Genomic DNA, 15,101 nt, shown 5'->3' on the forward strand with positions numbered 1-15,101 from the left:
TAGTATTACTGCTTACTGTCACTGCAAGTGTAGAAGAAACCTGTAAAATGATGACTGCATGCCAGGGGAAGACATAATAACATTCCTCCCAAAGTTACTGGGTGAGAGATTCTACATTCTTGTCATCTTCCAGTGTTGTAAAGTGGAAATCCAGATTCCATCTTTTTGGAAGCAGAATTATAGATTGTGTGTTGTTTTGTTTTATTTTTCTCCTAGCTTTAATACTTCAATTATTTACCAGCTGAATAAGAATCATAAACAACAGGAATATGAAAATACACATGTTGGGATAAACATTGAGATGTAACAAGAATAAATTAATAATAAAAAAGAAAATACACATGTATTGAATACATAGCTACACAAATAAGCTTTAGTTCAGGAATAATATAAAAAAGTAAAATATTTTCAGAGTATTGGCCTCATGCTACATGTACTGATTCTAGAGCTACATTTTATTATGGAATCATAAATACAATCAGTTCTTAAAATCACTAAATACTTTGGGGGCTTTTACAACATTAGTTTTAATTGAATGCATTATTGTTTTAATGACATTTTTAACTTTGAGTGTTTATGTGTCTCCTCATTTACAGGGAAAGTAATATCTTAAACATAATTATTCGGGTAAATATCTAGTTATAGTCTAAAGATAAGTTCCTAAGTTCAAAATGCAAGATTATTTTAAGGCATTTACTTTTACTTTAAATCCTCTATTATCATCAACTCATTTTCCAGAAAATTTTACTCAATAAACACATCTTGTAATCAAGAAAAAAATTGGCAAATTTGAGTATTCACTATTAGGATCCATTTTTGTTGTGCTTTAGGATCTTTTAAAATTTAATTGAAATACTCTCATCATGTTTGCATTTCTGTCATTACTAGTAGTGCTAATAAATTTAAATGTCACCATTAAATCGCTTTGAGAATATTTTTACTTTCACATTTATATTTTATGTATTGAGATTATGAATGCAGCCCTTTATCCAGCATGTGGATTCTATCTTATTAGTGCATCATTAAATCCTAAGTTTATCTCTGTCACTCCACCATAATGATAATATTCCAGTGCTCATTATCTAAGTGTTAAGCCCATCTTCTGCTTCAGAGTGTAAAACTATTTTTCTACTCAATTACAAAACAAGTGCTACTGCTTTTCCTTAGTGTATTTATCCTGAGTTTATTAACTATTTAGCTCTTCAATGATTTATTTTATCTTAAGTTGTGAAAGGAAGATGTCTAAAAAGATTTATTCCCTTACCAACGATGGGACAGCTGTTGGTAACATATTGTATCATATTTAGAAAAATAAATATTTTCTGACTGATTTGGTATGCTACTTTGAGAGACAGAGAGAGACACAGAGAGAGAGAGAGAGAGAGAGAGAGAGAGAGAGAGAGAGAGAGACAGAGACAGAGAGACAGAGACAGAGAGACAGAGAGACTCTCAAAACACACATTCTCATAGGTTTAAGCTACCCAAAACTTATGTAGAGGTAGCACAGACTTTCTTACATAGACTTCCTTATTTTAGATCTTGAAAGTCTACTCTAGTGATGTTACTTTAAAATAAGCCTTCACTGCTTATCAGGGAAAGTCCCAAGTTTAGTGAAATTAAATGATACAAAACAGGAGATACACCCAGTGGCTGTGTAGAAACAAGGGGCTAGTCATCCTCAGTCTTATATGGAGATTCTGGATGTAACAGGAGACATCTTTGTGCTGCTGGAAAATGAGTTTTATTAATGTAAGTCAAGAAGCTATGCTTGACATCCTGGGCAAAAACCAAACAAACAAAACAGAACAAAAACCCCAATGATTTCATGCTTTGTTCCATATACAATATAAAAATTGAGTGTTAAGAATACTTTGCATCACAGTGATGCTATTAAATATAAATTTTATATATATACAAATATAAAATTTATATATATATAATTTATGTATTTATAAATATAAACTTTTAAGGTAAAGTTGAGGGAATTTTAAATATATCTCTTAGACACTGACTAACCAATAATGTAAATAGAATTTTTTCTCTCATTAGAGTCATTTTTCAGTATTAAGGAAGAATAGTTTGAGTAATGCCAGGGTCTAGCATGTTAACACCTGCTCAGACCGCTTTATAAAAATCCTACTTTTTGAAAATTAGTGTTTCCATGAAATCTCTGCATATTTCCCACATGGTTTAAGTTGCCCAACTTCCTGGCAGCATGAACTAAAATATAAATGCTAAAAATAGTTGTGATACTATAGTATACAGGAAATATAATAACCAGAAAAGAAAATCATGGGTTTGGAAAATGGCTCAGATTTTAACAATCTCTTACAGATCTCCTGGGTTTGGTTGATTTTCAGCATCCACATAGTGGCTACAAACACCTGTATGACTAGTCTCAGAAGATTCAATATCCTCTGTTGGCAACCGCCTCACATGTAGCGCGCACAAACACATGCAAGAAAACACTAATACTTATAAAGTAAATAAATACATTAAAGAGGAAAGAAACTATTCACATGTTAACTAAAGTTGTAATGTTCTTTACTGAAAACTATTTGTGCATCTGGATTCATGGCTGTAAAAATCACACACACACACACACACACACACACACACACACTCACGTATTGCAGTATTTTATATGAAGCATAATGTTGCCCATTAAAACATCAAGGCAGATAGAGAAAGCCTGTGGTATTAGCTACTTGTGAAACCGATGTGGAACAATTGCAATTCAAGGCTTATATGGAATAAAACCAACCTTGGCAAGTCAATGACACTCTGTCTCAAGGTAAACATGAAAATGAAGGTTGAGTGTACAGTCCATAGCAAAAGACAAAGACAAATCTTTTCTACCAATAAATAAATAAACCAATAAGAAGCAAGGAAAGAACAAGAGAGAATAAAAATTAAGAAAAAAGAAAAATCATGAAGTAAGGAAGAAAGAAAGAAGCCACATGAAGCCAACTGATTATTCAAATTGTAGTTAAGTTCAGAAAATTAAGCCCCCACACAGTTTATAGGCAATCTATGAAAATGAAAGCTTTAGCATTGTCCACATGAAAGGCAAAATTCCAAAATGTGCACAATCTGTCTCTTTCTTACCTCTTCCATCAAACGATCAGTGTCTCCATTCTTACAGAACATTACCCTTAGTAGCAGTTGAGTAAATGAGGAACGCCATCTGCCCTTGCCACTTGATCTAGTCAAACTGAATGACTGTGTGATCTAATTTTAATGAACTGCTAAAATATTCATGCCAAGATTTTCCTGTCTATAACCGCTCCCCTGTGTCTGGTTTGATACCAAACATCCTTTCTAATGATAATTCATATTTAGGGAAATAAATTCATAATCCCAGAATCATAATTGACAACATCTTGGTCAATGTCTGCATCCTCAGTGACAGAGTCAAGAACAAGACTTCATTAGCACGCTTGAAAGAAGCCATGGCTTCTACTACACGTGCCGGATTCTTCTAATGTACCTAACTGTAGATGTTCTCTGAATGTTGTCTCTCATAGAAGCTTTCCTTGGTACAGAAGACATAACTACTTAAAGGAAAAAGAAATCTCGTCTGTAGGATCTTATTTTCCAATGTGATTCACAATAAACCAGAAAAAGACAATCTTCTCCAAAATGATTATAAAAGAAGTTAATTTCATTTTCTCTAGAATTTCCCTTTCCACTCAGTAACATTAATACCTTCCATCATTTTATTTATTGAATGTTTTTTGTCTACTTGCTTATTAGTGCTACTAAATTGTTTCTTAAATTTTCTCAGCCTCACAAGTATGGTGGTAAAGACAATAAAATAGTGTTAAATCTTTTCCTCACTAATATTAAGGATTATGACTGTTGCTAATGTAAATGTGTATTTCAACCAATGAAAACATTGGATTTTTTCTTGAACCTAATTTTTAATTTATTTTATAATTGTAATAATGATAATAATTATTCCTACATGTTTGTCTCTGTCCCTCCCCTCCTTCCTGTGTGTGTGTGTGTCTGTGTGTGTGTGTGTGTGTGTGTGTGTGTGTACGTGCCTGCAGAGGTTAGATAGGGGCACCAGATCACCTGAAGTTGGAGTTATAGGTGGTTATTAGTTGTCTATTCTGGATGCTATAATAGAACCATCATTTTATTCAAAAGCAGCAAGCATATTTCCCACACCTGAAACTGTTAAAGTTCAGGAACCTGAGACTAAAAATAGCATAGCCCTAAGGAACACACTGTTATTACTTTGCTAAAGAAACATGGTAATAAAATGGCTCCCTTGACATATTGTTACACCCATAGTCAGTGTCTCATCCCATCCTCATCATGGCAGCTTCTTGAAGGAGATGGGAATTAATACAGAGACTCACAACTGGACAGTGTTCAGAGTGAAAGACGTTGGAGCACTCAGTGCTTAATGAGATATTTTCATCAAAACCCACCCTTCAAGACTCCTGAATGTATGAAAAAGGGAGGCAAAAAATGCAAGAACAGGGCGTGGGATGGATTATACCAAGGAAATAGTGTTTTTCTGATACAACAGAACTGACACACATACAAAGTCACAAAAGTTATGAGAGTATACATAAGACCTTCACAGGCACAAACAGAAGTTCATGGACATAAAATCCCACACCTAAGCAAGTAGCTGCTTGCGATTGTTTTCTGCTGGGCAATGGAAAACAAGTTTTCTTCAATATAATGTCAAAGAATATATTAATAATACTCCAAGGCAGGCCTCATGCTCAGGAGTAGCTAGCCAATGCAAAAATGAACTCCGTGGTATTTGTTTGTTTTGTTTTGATTTGTTTATTTTGGTATTTTTCTCTTATTATTTTTTCTTGTTTGTTTTTATTTTCATTGTCGTCTTTTCCTGATATTGAAAGAAAGAGACAGAACATAAAATTATGTGGATTAGGTTGGAAATATTTTTGTGGAGTTTGGGGATAGGAAAGCTTGATCAGAAGAGATTACATAAAACAAATTTAAATAATGCAAAAGGAGTAGCAAGCATGCTTAACTGCCAAACCATCTCTCTGGCCCAACTTACAAATAAAATATTGAAAAGCTTAACTATTTTATAGAGTTTAAGTATTTTTTCTCAAATATAAAGTGATTTGTGTTAAGATATTCAAAATACATCTAGGCACTGAAGAGTTAGGAACATTTTAAATATTTCTTGGAAGTCAGAAACACATTTTAATTTTTTTCAAGTCTTCTCAGTAATGGAAGAAGAATAAATTTGATCTTTATCACTGGCATGAGGAATTATTTTAAAACTCTATTATCTCTTGCTGAAAAAATATTATTTCCACATATTTTTCATAGCTATGGCCACAGGCCATTCCCACTGGTGAGTTCTTTTAATGTTATATGAGTTACATCCTTAATTTAATCATATATTTTTGCTGCTTAATTTCTGACATATTTACGTTAGTTAAGACAAGTATGATTCTTAGCTCTAGAACAGGTGTCCTTTTATCCTCTTTAAGCCTAGCTCTGATATACAGACCTAACAGAGACAGAATACGTGATAAAACAGAAATGTAAGCTTTGTCTGAACTCAGTGCTTAGTTGTGGAAACAAATCATCCCTGTTAAAGTATTTGCATCCAAGAAAGTCTTAAGGTCATTTCAATGGTCTACATCTTTTGATAGGAGATATTTAAAATCTCAACAAAATCAGAGTGAACAATGATTAAATTTTTATATATCACACATCTTTCAGATGTTAAATATGGTTTTTTAAGACTTAAGGTTAGCAGAATACAGATTTAGCATGATTTTATCTTTTTTTTTTTTTTTTTTTTTTTTAACTCACTTTGACTTTCTCCATGGATGCATTCTCAACTCTTGGATGACAGAAGCTATCTGACACTTACCATGTTTCTCTGCAGTACCAAACTTAAATGTTGTCTTCCTAAAAGATCTTACTAGGTACCGTTATAACCTCAACACAGCAAAAACAATTATTGCCAAAAGTTGTAATCCCCAAAAGGAGTTTGAATATGATTCCTTGTTTCCAAGACAGATCCTAAAACCAAAAGTTATTTATAAGAATATTTAATTTTCTTAAACCTATTACTTACTGTTCTATTTTACAAAACACCACAACTAAGGCATCTTATAAAAGGAAGGGGTTATTTTGGACTTACAGTTCAAGAATGGTAGGAGCTTATTATCATCACAATGGGGAGTATAGCAATAAGAAGGCACGTATGGCAAGGAAGTGGCAACTGATCCTCAAACAGGAAGGTGAGAGCTAACTTGAAATGAAATTCCTCTTTTGAAACCTCAAGGCCTGTGAGGGTTAACATACCTTCTTTAAAGGCTACACTTACTAATCTTTAAATAGTTCTATCAACTGAGAACTAAGTTAGTATTCAAGCCTATGGGAGCCTTGACATTCAAACTACCATATTAAATTTTAAACAGGGTTGAACAAAAAATTACCACTTGGAATCAAGAGATGTTTCACAATGGTTAACAAATAAAATTTCGAACAGATTGGAAATCATCTATACAATGACCAGGCCACTTGTCAGACATATTTCTATGATTCTTTGTTAATTTTTACAACTGAAAAACCCAACAGAGCTTAGCTAAATATGATGACACTTGAGAGGATTTAGAATAATTTCTTTTGGTCACAGTTCATGACTGATAGCTAATTTGTTATAGAGCTCTACTTGTTTTCTATTATTCGATACTTGTCTTAACTCACCTTGTAGTTTGAATTAACGATTAGTCACTCTTTCAAGTTAATGAACCTTCCTGCTCTTCATAATTTGTTTTTTTCCTATCTAAAATGTTCCCTTTTGCATTTCACTTATTATGTATAATATGCATAGTGCCGAGTCTAAGAAGAACAATTATCCAAAGTGAATCATGATGTTTGGCATAAATTTGTGTATTAAAACCTGTATATGTTTATAATACACACGGATACATACAAAAACATACAGACATAGACACATATACACATAATTTGTGCTACTTTTATTTTTTATTTTTTTTTTCAATTTTTATTTTTTAGTTTTTTTTCTTTTTTTTTATTAATTTATTCTTGTTACATCTCAATGTTTATCCCATCCCTTGTATCCTCCCATTCCTCCCCCCCCCCATTTTCCCATTATTCCCCTCCCCTATGACTGTTCTTGAGGGGGATTACGTCCCCCTATATATTCTCATAGGGTATCAAGTCTCTTCTTGGCTACTTGCTGTCCTTCCTCTGAGTGCCACCAGGTCTCCCCCTCCAGGGGACATGGTCAAATGTGAGGCACCAGAGTACGTGAGAAAGTCGTATCACACTCTCCACTCAACTGTGGAGAATATTCTGACCATTGGCTAGATCTGGGAAGGGGTTTAAAGATTACCTCCTGTATTGTCCTTGGCTGGTGCCTTAGTTTGAGCGGGACCCCTGGGCCCAAATCTGCCTATCATATTGTTCTACTTGTAGATTTCTAGGACCCTCTGTATCCTTTTATTTTGCTGTTCTCCCATGTGTCTCTCATTTAGAGTCCCAATAGGATGCCTTCCCCTCTGTCCCAGTTTCCTGGTAAGTGAAGGCTTTCGTGGGACATGCCCCTTGGGCTACTTTTAGTTCACAACTAAAGATTGACAATTTTATAAAATGCAACAAAATAAAATTTCTGTGTGTATCTTTTTTCTTCTTTCCTTGCTTCCTTCCTTCCTTCCTCCCTCCCTTTCTTCTTGCCTCTCCATGTGGGTTTAGCTGTTGCTTGTTGTGTAGAATAGCCTGTCCTCAAATGTCCAATTTTCCCTACCTCAGCTAGGAGAATCCTGAAATTACAAATATGAGACATCATGCCTAGTTCTACATACATGAGTTCATGTTTAGGAATAATATGAGAGGAAAACAGATTTGCAGAATATAGTACCCAGATAGTAATGTGAACAGTACAAGGTTAAGTCATTGTTTTATTCCTTTATCTTTTTTAGATCCCACAAATAATATCTTCTAAGTGTATTACTATACCCTTCAAAAATCTCTAGCACTATTTTTCTTTTATACATTTGAACTCTTTTATCAAACAGAATTTGTGTATCACAAGGGATAAAAGGGGATATCCTTTCATGGCAGCGGGAGGTGTGAGTTGCCCAGACAACAGAAGTATAGGTGATTTTCATAGACTGGTGTGAGCTGGAGGTGGGTAATCACACAAATTCAGTTAGTATATTTGAATAATATTCATTTGATTGAACTATTATATAATCTCTCATTGTATGTTCTAGTCTTATGCTCCAATTAATATTAAGTGCTCATTCACATAATCCACTCTAGATTTAAGAAAAATGGCATATGGGACATGACTACTGTAGGCAAACTAAATGATGATATAACTATTAGCCATATGGTAAGTCATGGAGAAGCGGACAATAAAGATTGGAGTCTTAAATTATTGTTTAATTACTCAATGTATACTGTTTTTGTCTTCCAAGAAATGACATAGATACATTGAGGAAAATCTGGAGTTCTCTTATAACTCTCTTAATTCACTTCAAATAATATTTGTCACAAAGAAATACACAAGCTACTCAGTGAAGAAATCATGATTGATCAGATCAACCAATGTTAGGAAATAATGTTAACAAAAGGCATAAATATATTACTAATAATTTTTACTAAAGGAGTTCACTCAGAATATATTTGTTAATGTTTGATGCCATTCCTGATCTGTGTGATATTTTACTTCTGTATATGTCTTTACAAATGCTTTGGTAGTGACTAGTAAAGAGAACATTAATTTAATCGAAACAAATTAAGCATACTAGAGAACAGCATGTTGAAGGATATGAGTAATATCTGTGCAGGAATTATTGAAACAAGTACATCCTTGGGCTAAATTAAATACCTAAATTCCTTCTTTCCCTTTCCTTCTCTTCCTCTCTCTCTCCCTCCCTCTCTCCATCCCTTTCTCTTTATCTCCTTTTCTTTCTTCTTCTCCCTCTTTCTAGATAAAGTCCCTCTCAAACAAGAAAATGGGGTGAACTTATTCTGAGCTATTATTTGTCTTAGCACTAAGGAGGAGATGTGAATCAGTGGCAGTTACAATGATGAAATAATTACAAGCACTTCATGGTTTATATATGGTATTTAAATAATTGTACCTGAAAGGCTCAATATTGCATTTTGATAGAAGAATTAAATGCAGTTTTTATTGTACTTTAGGGTAACCATAGGAAGTAATAATGTACTAAATATATCAGAATAATTATAAGAAAGGAGTTTGGGTGCTCTCCCAATGAAAAAATAAATGATAAATGTTCACACTGATAATCAAATAATTATGTTCTAATTATAATATATAAAAGCACTAGAATATCACACTATGTTCCCTAAATATGTTCAATTAATGTATCTCAGAAGAGAACATACGGCTGCTGCATTTGAAAGCCAGTGTCATCTCTAACTTCATTCCAAATACTAATCCTTGTACCAATAGCTAAATGTAGTTCTCAGTTCCTATCAAAAAATCTTCTCTTTAGCAGACAAAGGCCATTACAAAAAACCATAGCTGATCAATGTGTAGAGAAACACTGACCATGGGATGCATAGTTTAGGTTCATATATACCTAAGGCTCAGGGACTATCACAGAAGAGGGCACAGAGCAATTGTAAAAGCTGAGGACCATGCTGTAAGAGTGTCTTCCTCATTATGAGGGTAAGCTTTAGCCATGATAACTTACCAGTATGGCCAGCTAAAGAAGACTTGAACAAAGAAATACTAGTTGGCATGCCAGTGTAGATGAGGGAAGTCTCACAGGGCCTTGCCCCTAGATGAAGAGCTACAAGCAATTAATGACTACTGTGAGAGGGGTAATCAGTTTTCTCAAGGATTAGGCCTCTATTTGGTTATCCAATGCAACCTGTACATATGAGGAACACTAAGTAGACTCAGAAAGTTGTATTTATATATCAATTTACTTCACATATATATAAAATTATATTTAATTATATATACTATAACTACAATTTTATTAGAAGTAAGATATAAGACAGGTGGTGGTGATGCACGCCTTTAATCCCAGCACTTTTGAGGCAGAGGCAGCCAGATCTCTGTAAGGTTCAGGCCAGCTTAGTCTATTGAGTGAGCTCCATGAGAGCCACGGATACTCTTGAGAAATCAAGCAAACAAACAAAATAAATAAATAAATACATAAATGATTAAAATACATTTTAAAATTTAGAAATACATTTTAAAAAGTAAAAGGATACTTTTGATCTTTTAAATAATATAATAATTTTTAATGATGCAAGTAAATTATTAATAGATAGCACTTTATGCTTGAGCCTTTTAAGGTATATATTAATTTATGTGTTGTTTTTAAATTCTCCAGCACAAATCCAGCCATATAGATGGATAATCAAATGCTTTAAAACTTTTATTACAAAAATTATGCATTGATAATTCAGTACACATTACCTTAGATAATTTTGTCTTGGATTCAGGCTTATTTTTGATAACAAAGTCATTAAGGAGACGAGATCGGTCATAGTTGGCATGTTCAGATTCATCCATGTAATCCTTTTCTTTCCCCAGAGCTAAAAAGAAAATCGAGAAAGTTACATTCATTTTTGTCTACCCATTTTAATTAGTAAATAACTTACTTTAAATCTGTATTTTTTTGGTGCATGCCATGATCCCCAATGCTCATGTTCAGGACAATATTTCTAAACTTCAGTAGGTAGAATAAAGTAGACTTCCTCTTCTGACCTCTGATACTACCCCTGCTGGTGGATCAGACAAGGTCCAGAACTTACAGATATGACAAGATGCCTGCCCTTGGGACTTCAGAGTATGGACATTGCAGTGTAGATGTTACTGCGGGCCATCTACATTGCTGTGGCCATGGCCTACAGCATCAGTGAATCTGTGTTTATTTTGGAAGGCGATCAAAAAGCCATCTTCTTTAATCAGATTGGAGGCATAGAGTAGAACACAATCCCAGTTGAAGGCCTTCACTTCAAGATCCTCTGCTTCCAGTATCCCAGACTACTAGGAGTGAGTTTTGCTGTCTATTTCTCAAGAGTGTGGTAGCCAAATTTAGTGTCTTGCAAGGAGCTGATTACCTAGTAGGCTCATGTCTCTTCCTTGATCCAAGCAAGGCTGACAGCATGCACCCAAGACTTCAACCTCATCCTGGGTGGAGTAAATATCACCCATTTAAGTTTAACCAAGAATACTCAGCTTCTATAGAAGTCAAACAAGCGGCCCAGCAGGAAGCCCATGGGCTCTTTTATTTGAGGGTGGGGCAGGGACACAAAACAGGGCCAGAGACAAGATAGTGCAGGCTGAGCAGCTGGAGGCTGAGGCTGCCAAAGGCTTCTGAAGCAATGAGCAAGAATCTTGGGTACAGGGAGCTCAGAAAGACACAGACCACAGAACAAAATCCACATCAAAACTGACAACCTGACAACCAAGTGTTGAATATTCAGGATGAAAACTTTATCCCAGGAAGTACAGCCTCACCAAGGGTAAGAAATGAATGTGGGCATTGTGAGCTCCATTGCCAGAGAAATGGATATGATATGCTTCTTCTCAAGTTTCGAAGAGAAGGCTAGGTGATCATGCACACCCTGACATCCCATTCAAGCATTGTGTGATGGTCCCCTGCATCTAACCTCCAAGATTAAGGAAGATCATCCCTTTCTGGGGGTTTTCTTCCTCCCTATATTGGCCCAGGACAGAGGATAGGCAGTCTGTGGTTCTCTGCAGAGTTGTCCCTCCTTTATACTGGAGAGAAATAACCACCATCCCATGAATTCCCAGAAACATTTTATTACTTAAAAAATCTGCATTTTTAAATGTTTTTCAGATTTATTTAAATGAAATATATAAATAATTGTCTATCCAAAGGATAAACTCAAAAGTAATCACACAAATGCCTACCCTATTATTGCCTTAATGCTGAAGCTGGGAATGCTTCCATTTGAACTCAGCACTACTGTGCTTCTTAATGCACACGAGGCTTTAGATACTCACCCAGAGCCATGAAAATTAATTTGGGTATATCTTATTTATTTATTTATTTGTTTGTTTGTTTGTTTAGGTTTCCGAAACAGGGTTTCTCTCTGTGGTGTTGACTGTTCTGGACTCATTTTGTAGACCAGATTGGCCTCAAACTCACCTGCCTCTGCTTCCCTGAATGCTGGGATTATAATCATAGGCCACTGCACCTGACATGGACATATAATTTGATTTGAAGTTGTGGGTAGATATATTTGTAATGATTCAGCATATTCTTAACCACATATTGATGTTACGAGTACATTAATTGTTTTTTGTTGTTGCTTTGTTTTGTTTTAATTTGGAAAGTTTTAGAAATCTGAGTTTGGCTAAAGGGTTAAAGAAGTTCATCGGGAGAGGATCCTAGAGGACAGCATCAATCACACACTACACACTGTGTCTGATCAGTAGAACCGCAGTGACTGCAAGGGACAGAGGGACCAAATTAAGAGCTACAAAACACGATTTCTGCTGTTTCCTAGGTGAGAGGGGGGCACAGTGTGTGCAGCACAGGTGGGTCTGGCCTCATGTCGCCCAGGTAATACACAGTAATATCCCTGGTTACCTGCAGGCATGTGCATAGCCTACAAAATCTAGCAACTCACCTACCTGTGCATGCACCTGAGCTCTGTGTATCAGACTGAACTGTGGGCCACAGAACACTAGTGTCTCTGTCTTCCAGCCCAGAGGCGAAACAACAGTCTGGAATATAAGTAGATCAGACCTCAGGTAACCCGGACAATCCACAGAAACTTCCCATGTCCATGCAGGTGCACTTGCTGACTCCAAACTCTAAACACAGGCCTTCCAGTGTGCAACAGCTGCCCTCTGTGTCTCAGACTGAACCGTGGGCCACAGAGCACCAGTGTCTGGGTCTTCAGGCCCAGAAAAGACCCCAAGGTATATAAGATGGGTGGATCTCACCTCAGGTTACCTAGCCAATTCACAGAAAGTTCACGGATCAACTCAGGGTTGTGCACAGTCTCCAAAGTCTAGACACAAAGCAATGAGTCAGCATGCACGTGTGCTCTATGTCTCAGACTCAACTGTGGGCCACAAACCACAAGTGTCGAAGTCTCCCTGCCAAAAGGAGACACCATGCTGTGGAACACATGTAAATATGACATCAGGTCACTGGGTCTAACCACAGAAAATTCCTGAGTCTGACCACAGGGCACCTGCCTGATCCACTGGAAAGGTTATCTGATCCTTGCAGGTGAGGGGTCTCAACCTATGGCCACTAACCTATGTGTTGCTCTCAATGGTCAATGAAAGAGACCATTAATTGCTACACAATGCCGTAGACATCCACATCGCTAAAGGCCAGAATGAAAACACAAACAACAAAAGCCAAAATAACATGGTATCTCCAGAAACCAGTTATCCCAAAATAATCAGCCCTGGACACTCTAACACAAGTGAAACAAAATAAAATGACCTCAGATGTTTCCTTATGAAAATAATAATGGAAGAAATGAAAAAAAATCCATAAAGTAATAAACGAAGATACCACCAAACATATTGAGGCCCTTAGAGAGGCCATGGCAGATATCTACATAGAGGAAATGAATAAATCTCTGAATAAAATTGAGGAAAATGCTAACAATCAGGTGAAGGAAATCAGTAAAACAGGTCAAGATCTGAAGATGAAATTGGAATCGATAATAAAAGTACAAACTGAGGAAAGCCTGGAAAGAGAGAACTTAGAGAAGAAAACAGAAACTGCAGAGGTAAGCATTGACAACATAATACAACAGATAGAGGAAAGAATCTCAGGTGTAGAAGTTAAAACGGAAGAATTTGATGCAACCATCAAAGAAAATGCTAAATCTGAAAATTTTCTGACACAAAACATGCAAGAAAGCAGAGAAAAGTGAAAGATGAAACATAAGTATAATAGAAATTGAAGAAAGTGAAGACACCTGGCTCCAAGCCCCAGAAAATATTTTAAAACAAAATATAGAAGAAATGTTTTCTAATTTAAAGAAATAGATGTCTATAAACATATAAAAGGTATACAGAACACTAAATAGAGTAGACCAGAAAAGAAACTCCTCCTTCCATACTACATATTAATTGAAACACTAAATGTACAGAACAAAGAAAGACAATAAAAGTGGCAGGGGAAAAAGGCCAACATACAATAGCGAAGCTATGAGAATCACACCCAACTTTTCACAATAGCCAGAAGGGCCTGGACAAGCGTCTTGCAAACTCTAAGAGCACACAGATGTCTGTCTAGGCTACTATACCTAAAAAAGCTTTCAATGACCATAGTTGGAGAAAACAAGACATTCCATGACAAAAAACAAATTTTAACAGGCCTATCCATAAATTCATCCCTACAGAAGATGCTAGAAGGGAAATTCCAAGCCAAGGATACTAACTACACACCCCCCAAAACAAAACAAACAAAAAACCCCACAAAAAACCAAAACCACAGGAGAGATATAGTTTCACTTTAGGAAAACAAAAACTTAGACAAGCACACATACTACCACAATCAACATCAAAATAAAATACCATATCAGTCACTGGACATTAATCTCCCTCAACATCAATTTCCTCAACCACCCAGTAAAAAGACACAGACTGACAGACTGGATGCATAAACAAGACCAACATTCTGCTGCATACAAGAAACATACCTCAAACACAAGGATAGACTTGTGTGAGAGTAAAGGTCTGGAAGAAGCAAGAAGCAGGCTGGAGTAGCCATTCTGAAAATAGAATTTCAATCCAAATTAATTAAAATAGGTGAGGAAGCATACTTCATACACATCAAACGAAAATGATACTCTGCTGTGCTTGGAGTTTGAAGCCTCGCAAAGCTGTCCTCTGAGTGGCTCCATCCAGTAGCTGAAGGAAACAGATGCTGAGACCCACAGGCAAAAACTAGATGGAGCTCAAGGAGACTTGTGGAAGAGTTGGGGGAAGGCTAGAAAGAATCAGAGGTGACAAGAGTTCCACAAGAAGACCAACAGACCCACTAATGAAGCCCCAGGGTGGGCTTCTAGAAACAGAAGCTCCATGTATGGACTGGACCTAAATCCCCTATGCAGAAGTAGCC

The 15,101-nt window shown here is 36.0% G+C and overlaps 1 protein-coding gene across 1 annotated transcript in view; it reads right to left on the reverse strand.

Moving 5' to 3' along the window:
- Nucleotides 1-15,101, reverse strand: part of Ano3 (anoctamin 3) — a 241,347-nt gene that overhangs the window by 148,903 nt on the left and 77,343 nt on the right. Inside the window, exon 4 of the mRNA XM_051144318.1 lies at nucleotides 10,448-10,566. Coding sequence (XP_051000275.1) covers nucleotides 10,448-10,566 — 119 coding nt within the window. The remainder of the gene's footprint in view (nucleotides 1-10,447; nucleotides 10,567-15,101) is intronic.

The sequence above is a fragment of the Acomys russatus genome, chromosome 4 (genome assembly GCF_903995435.1).
Source record: "Acomys russatus chromosome 4, mAcoRus1.1, whole genome shotgun sequence".
NCBI classification, from domain to species: domain Eukaryota; kingdom Metazoa; phylum Chordata; class Mammalia; order Rodentia; family Muridae; genus Acomys; species Acomys russatus.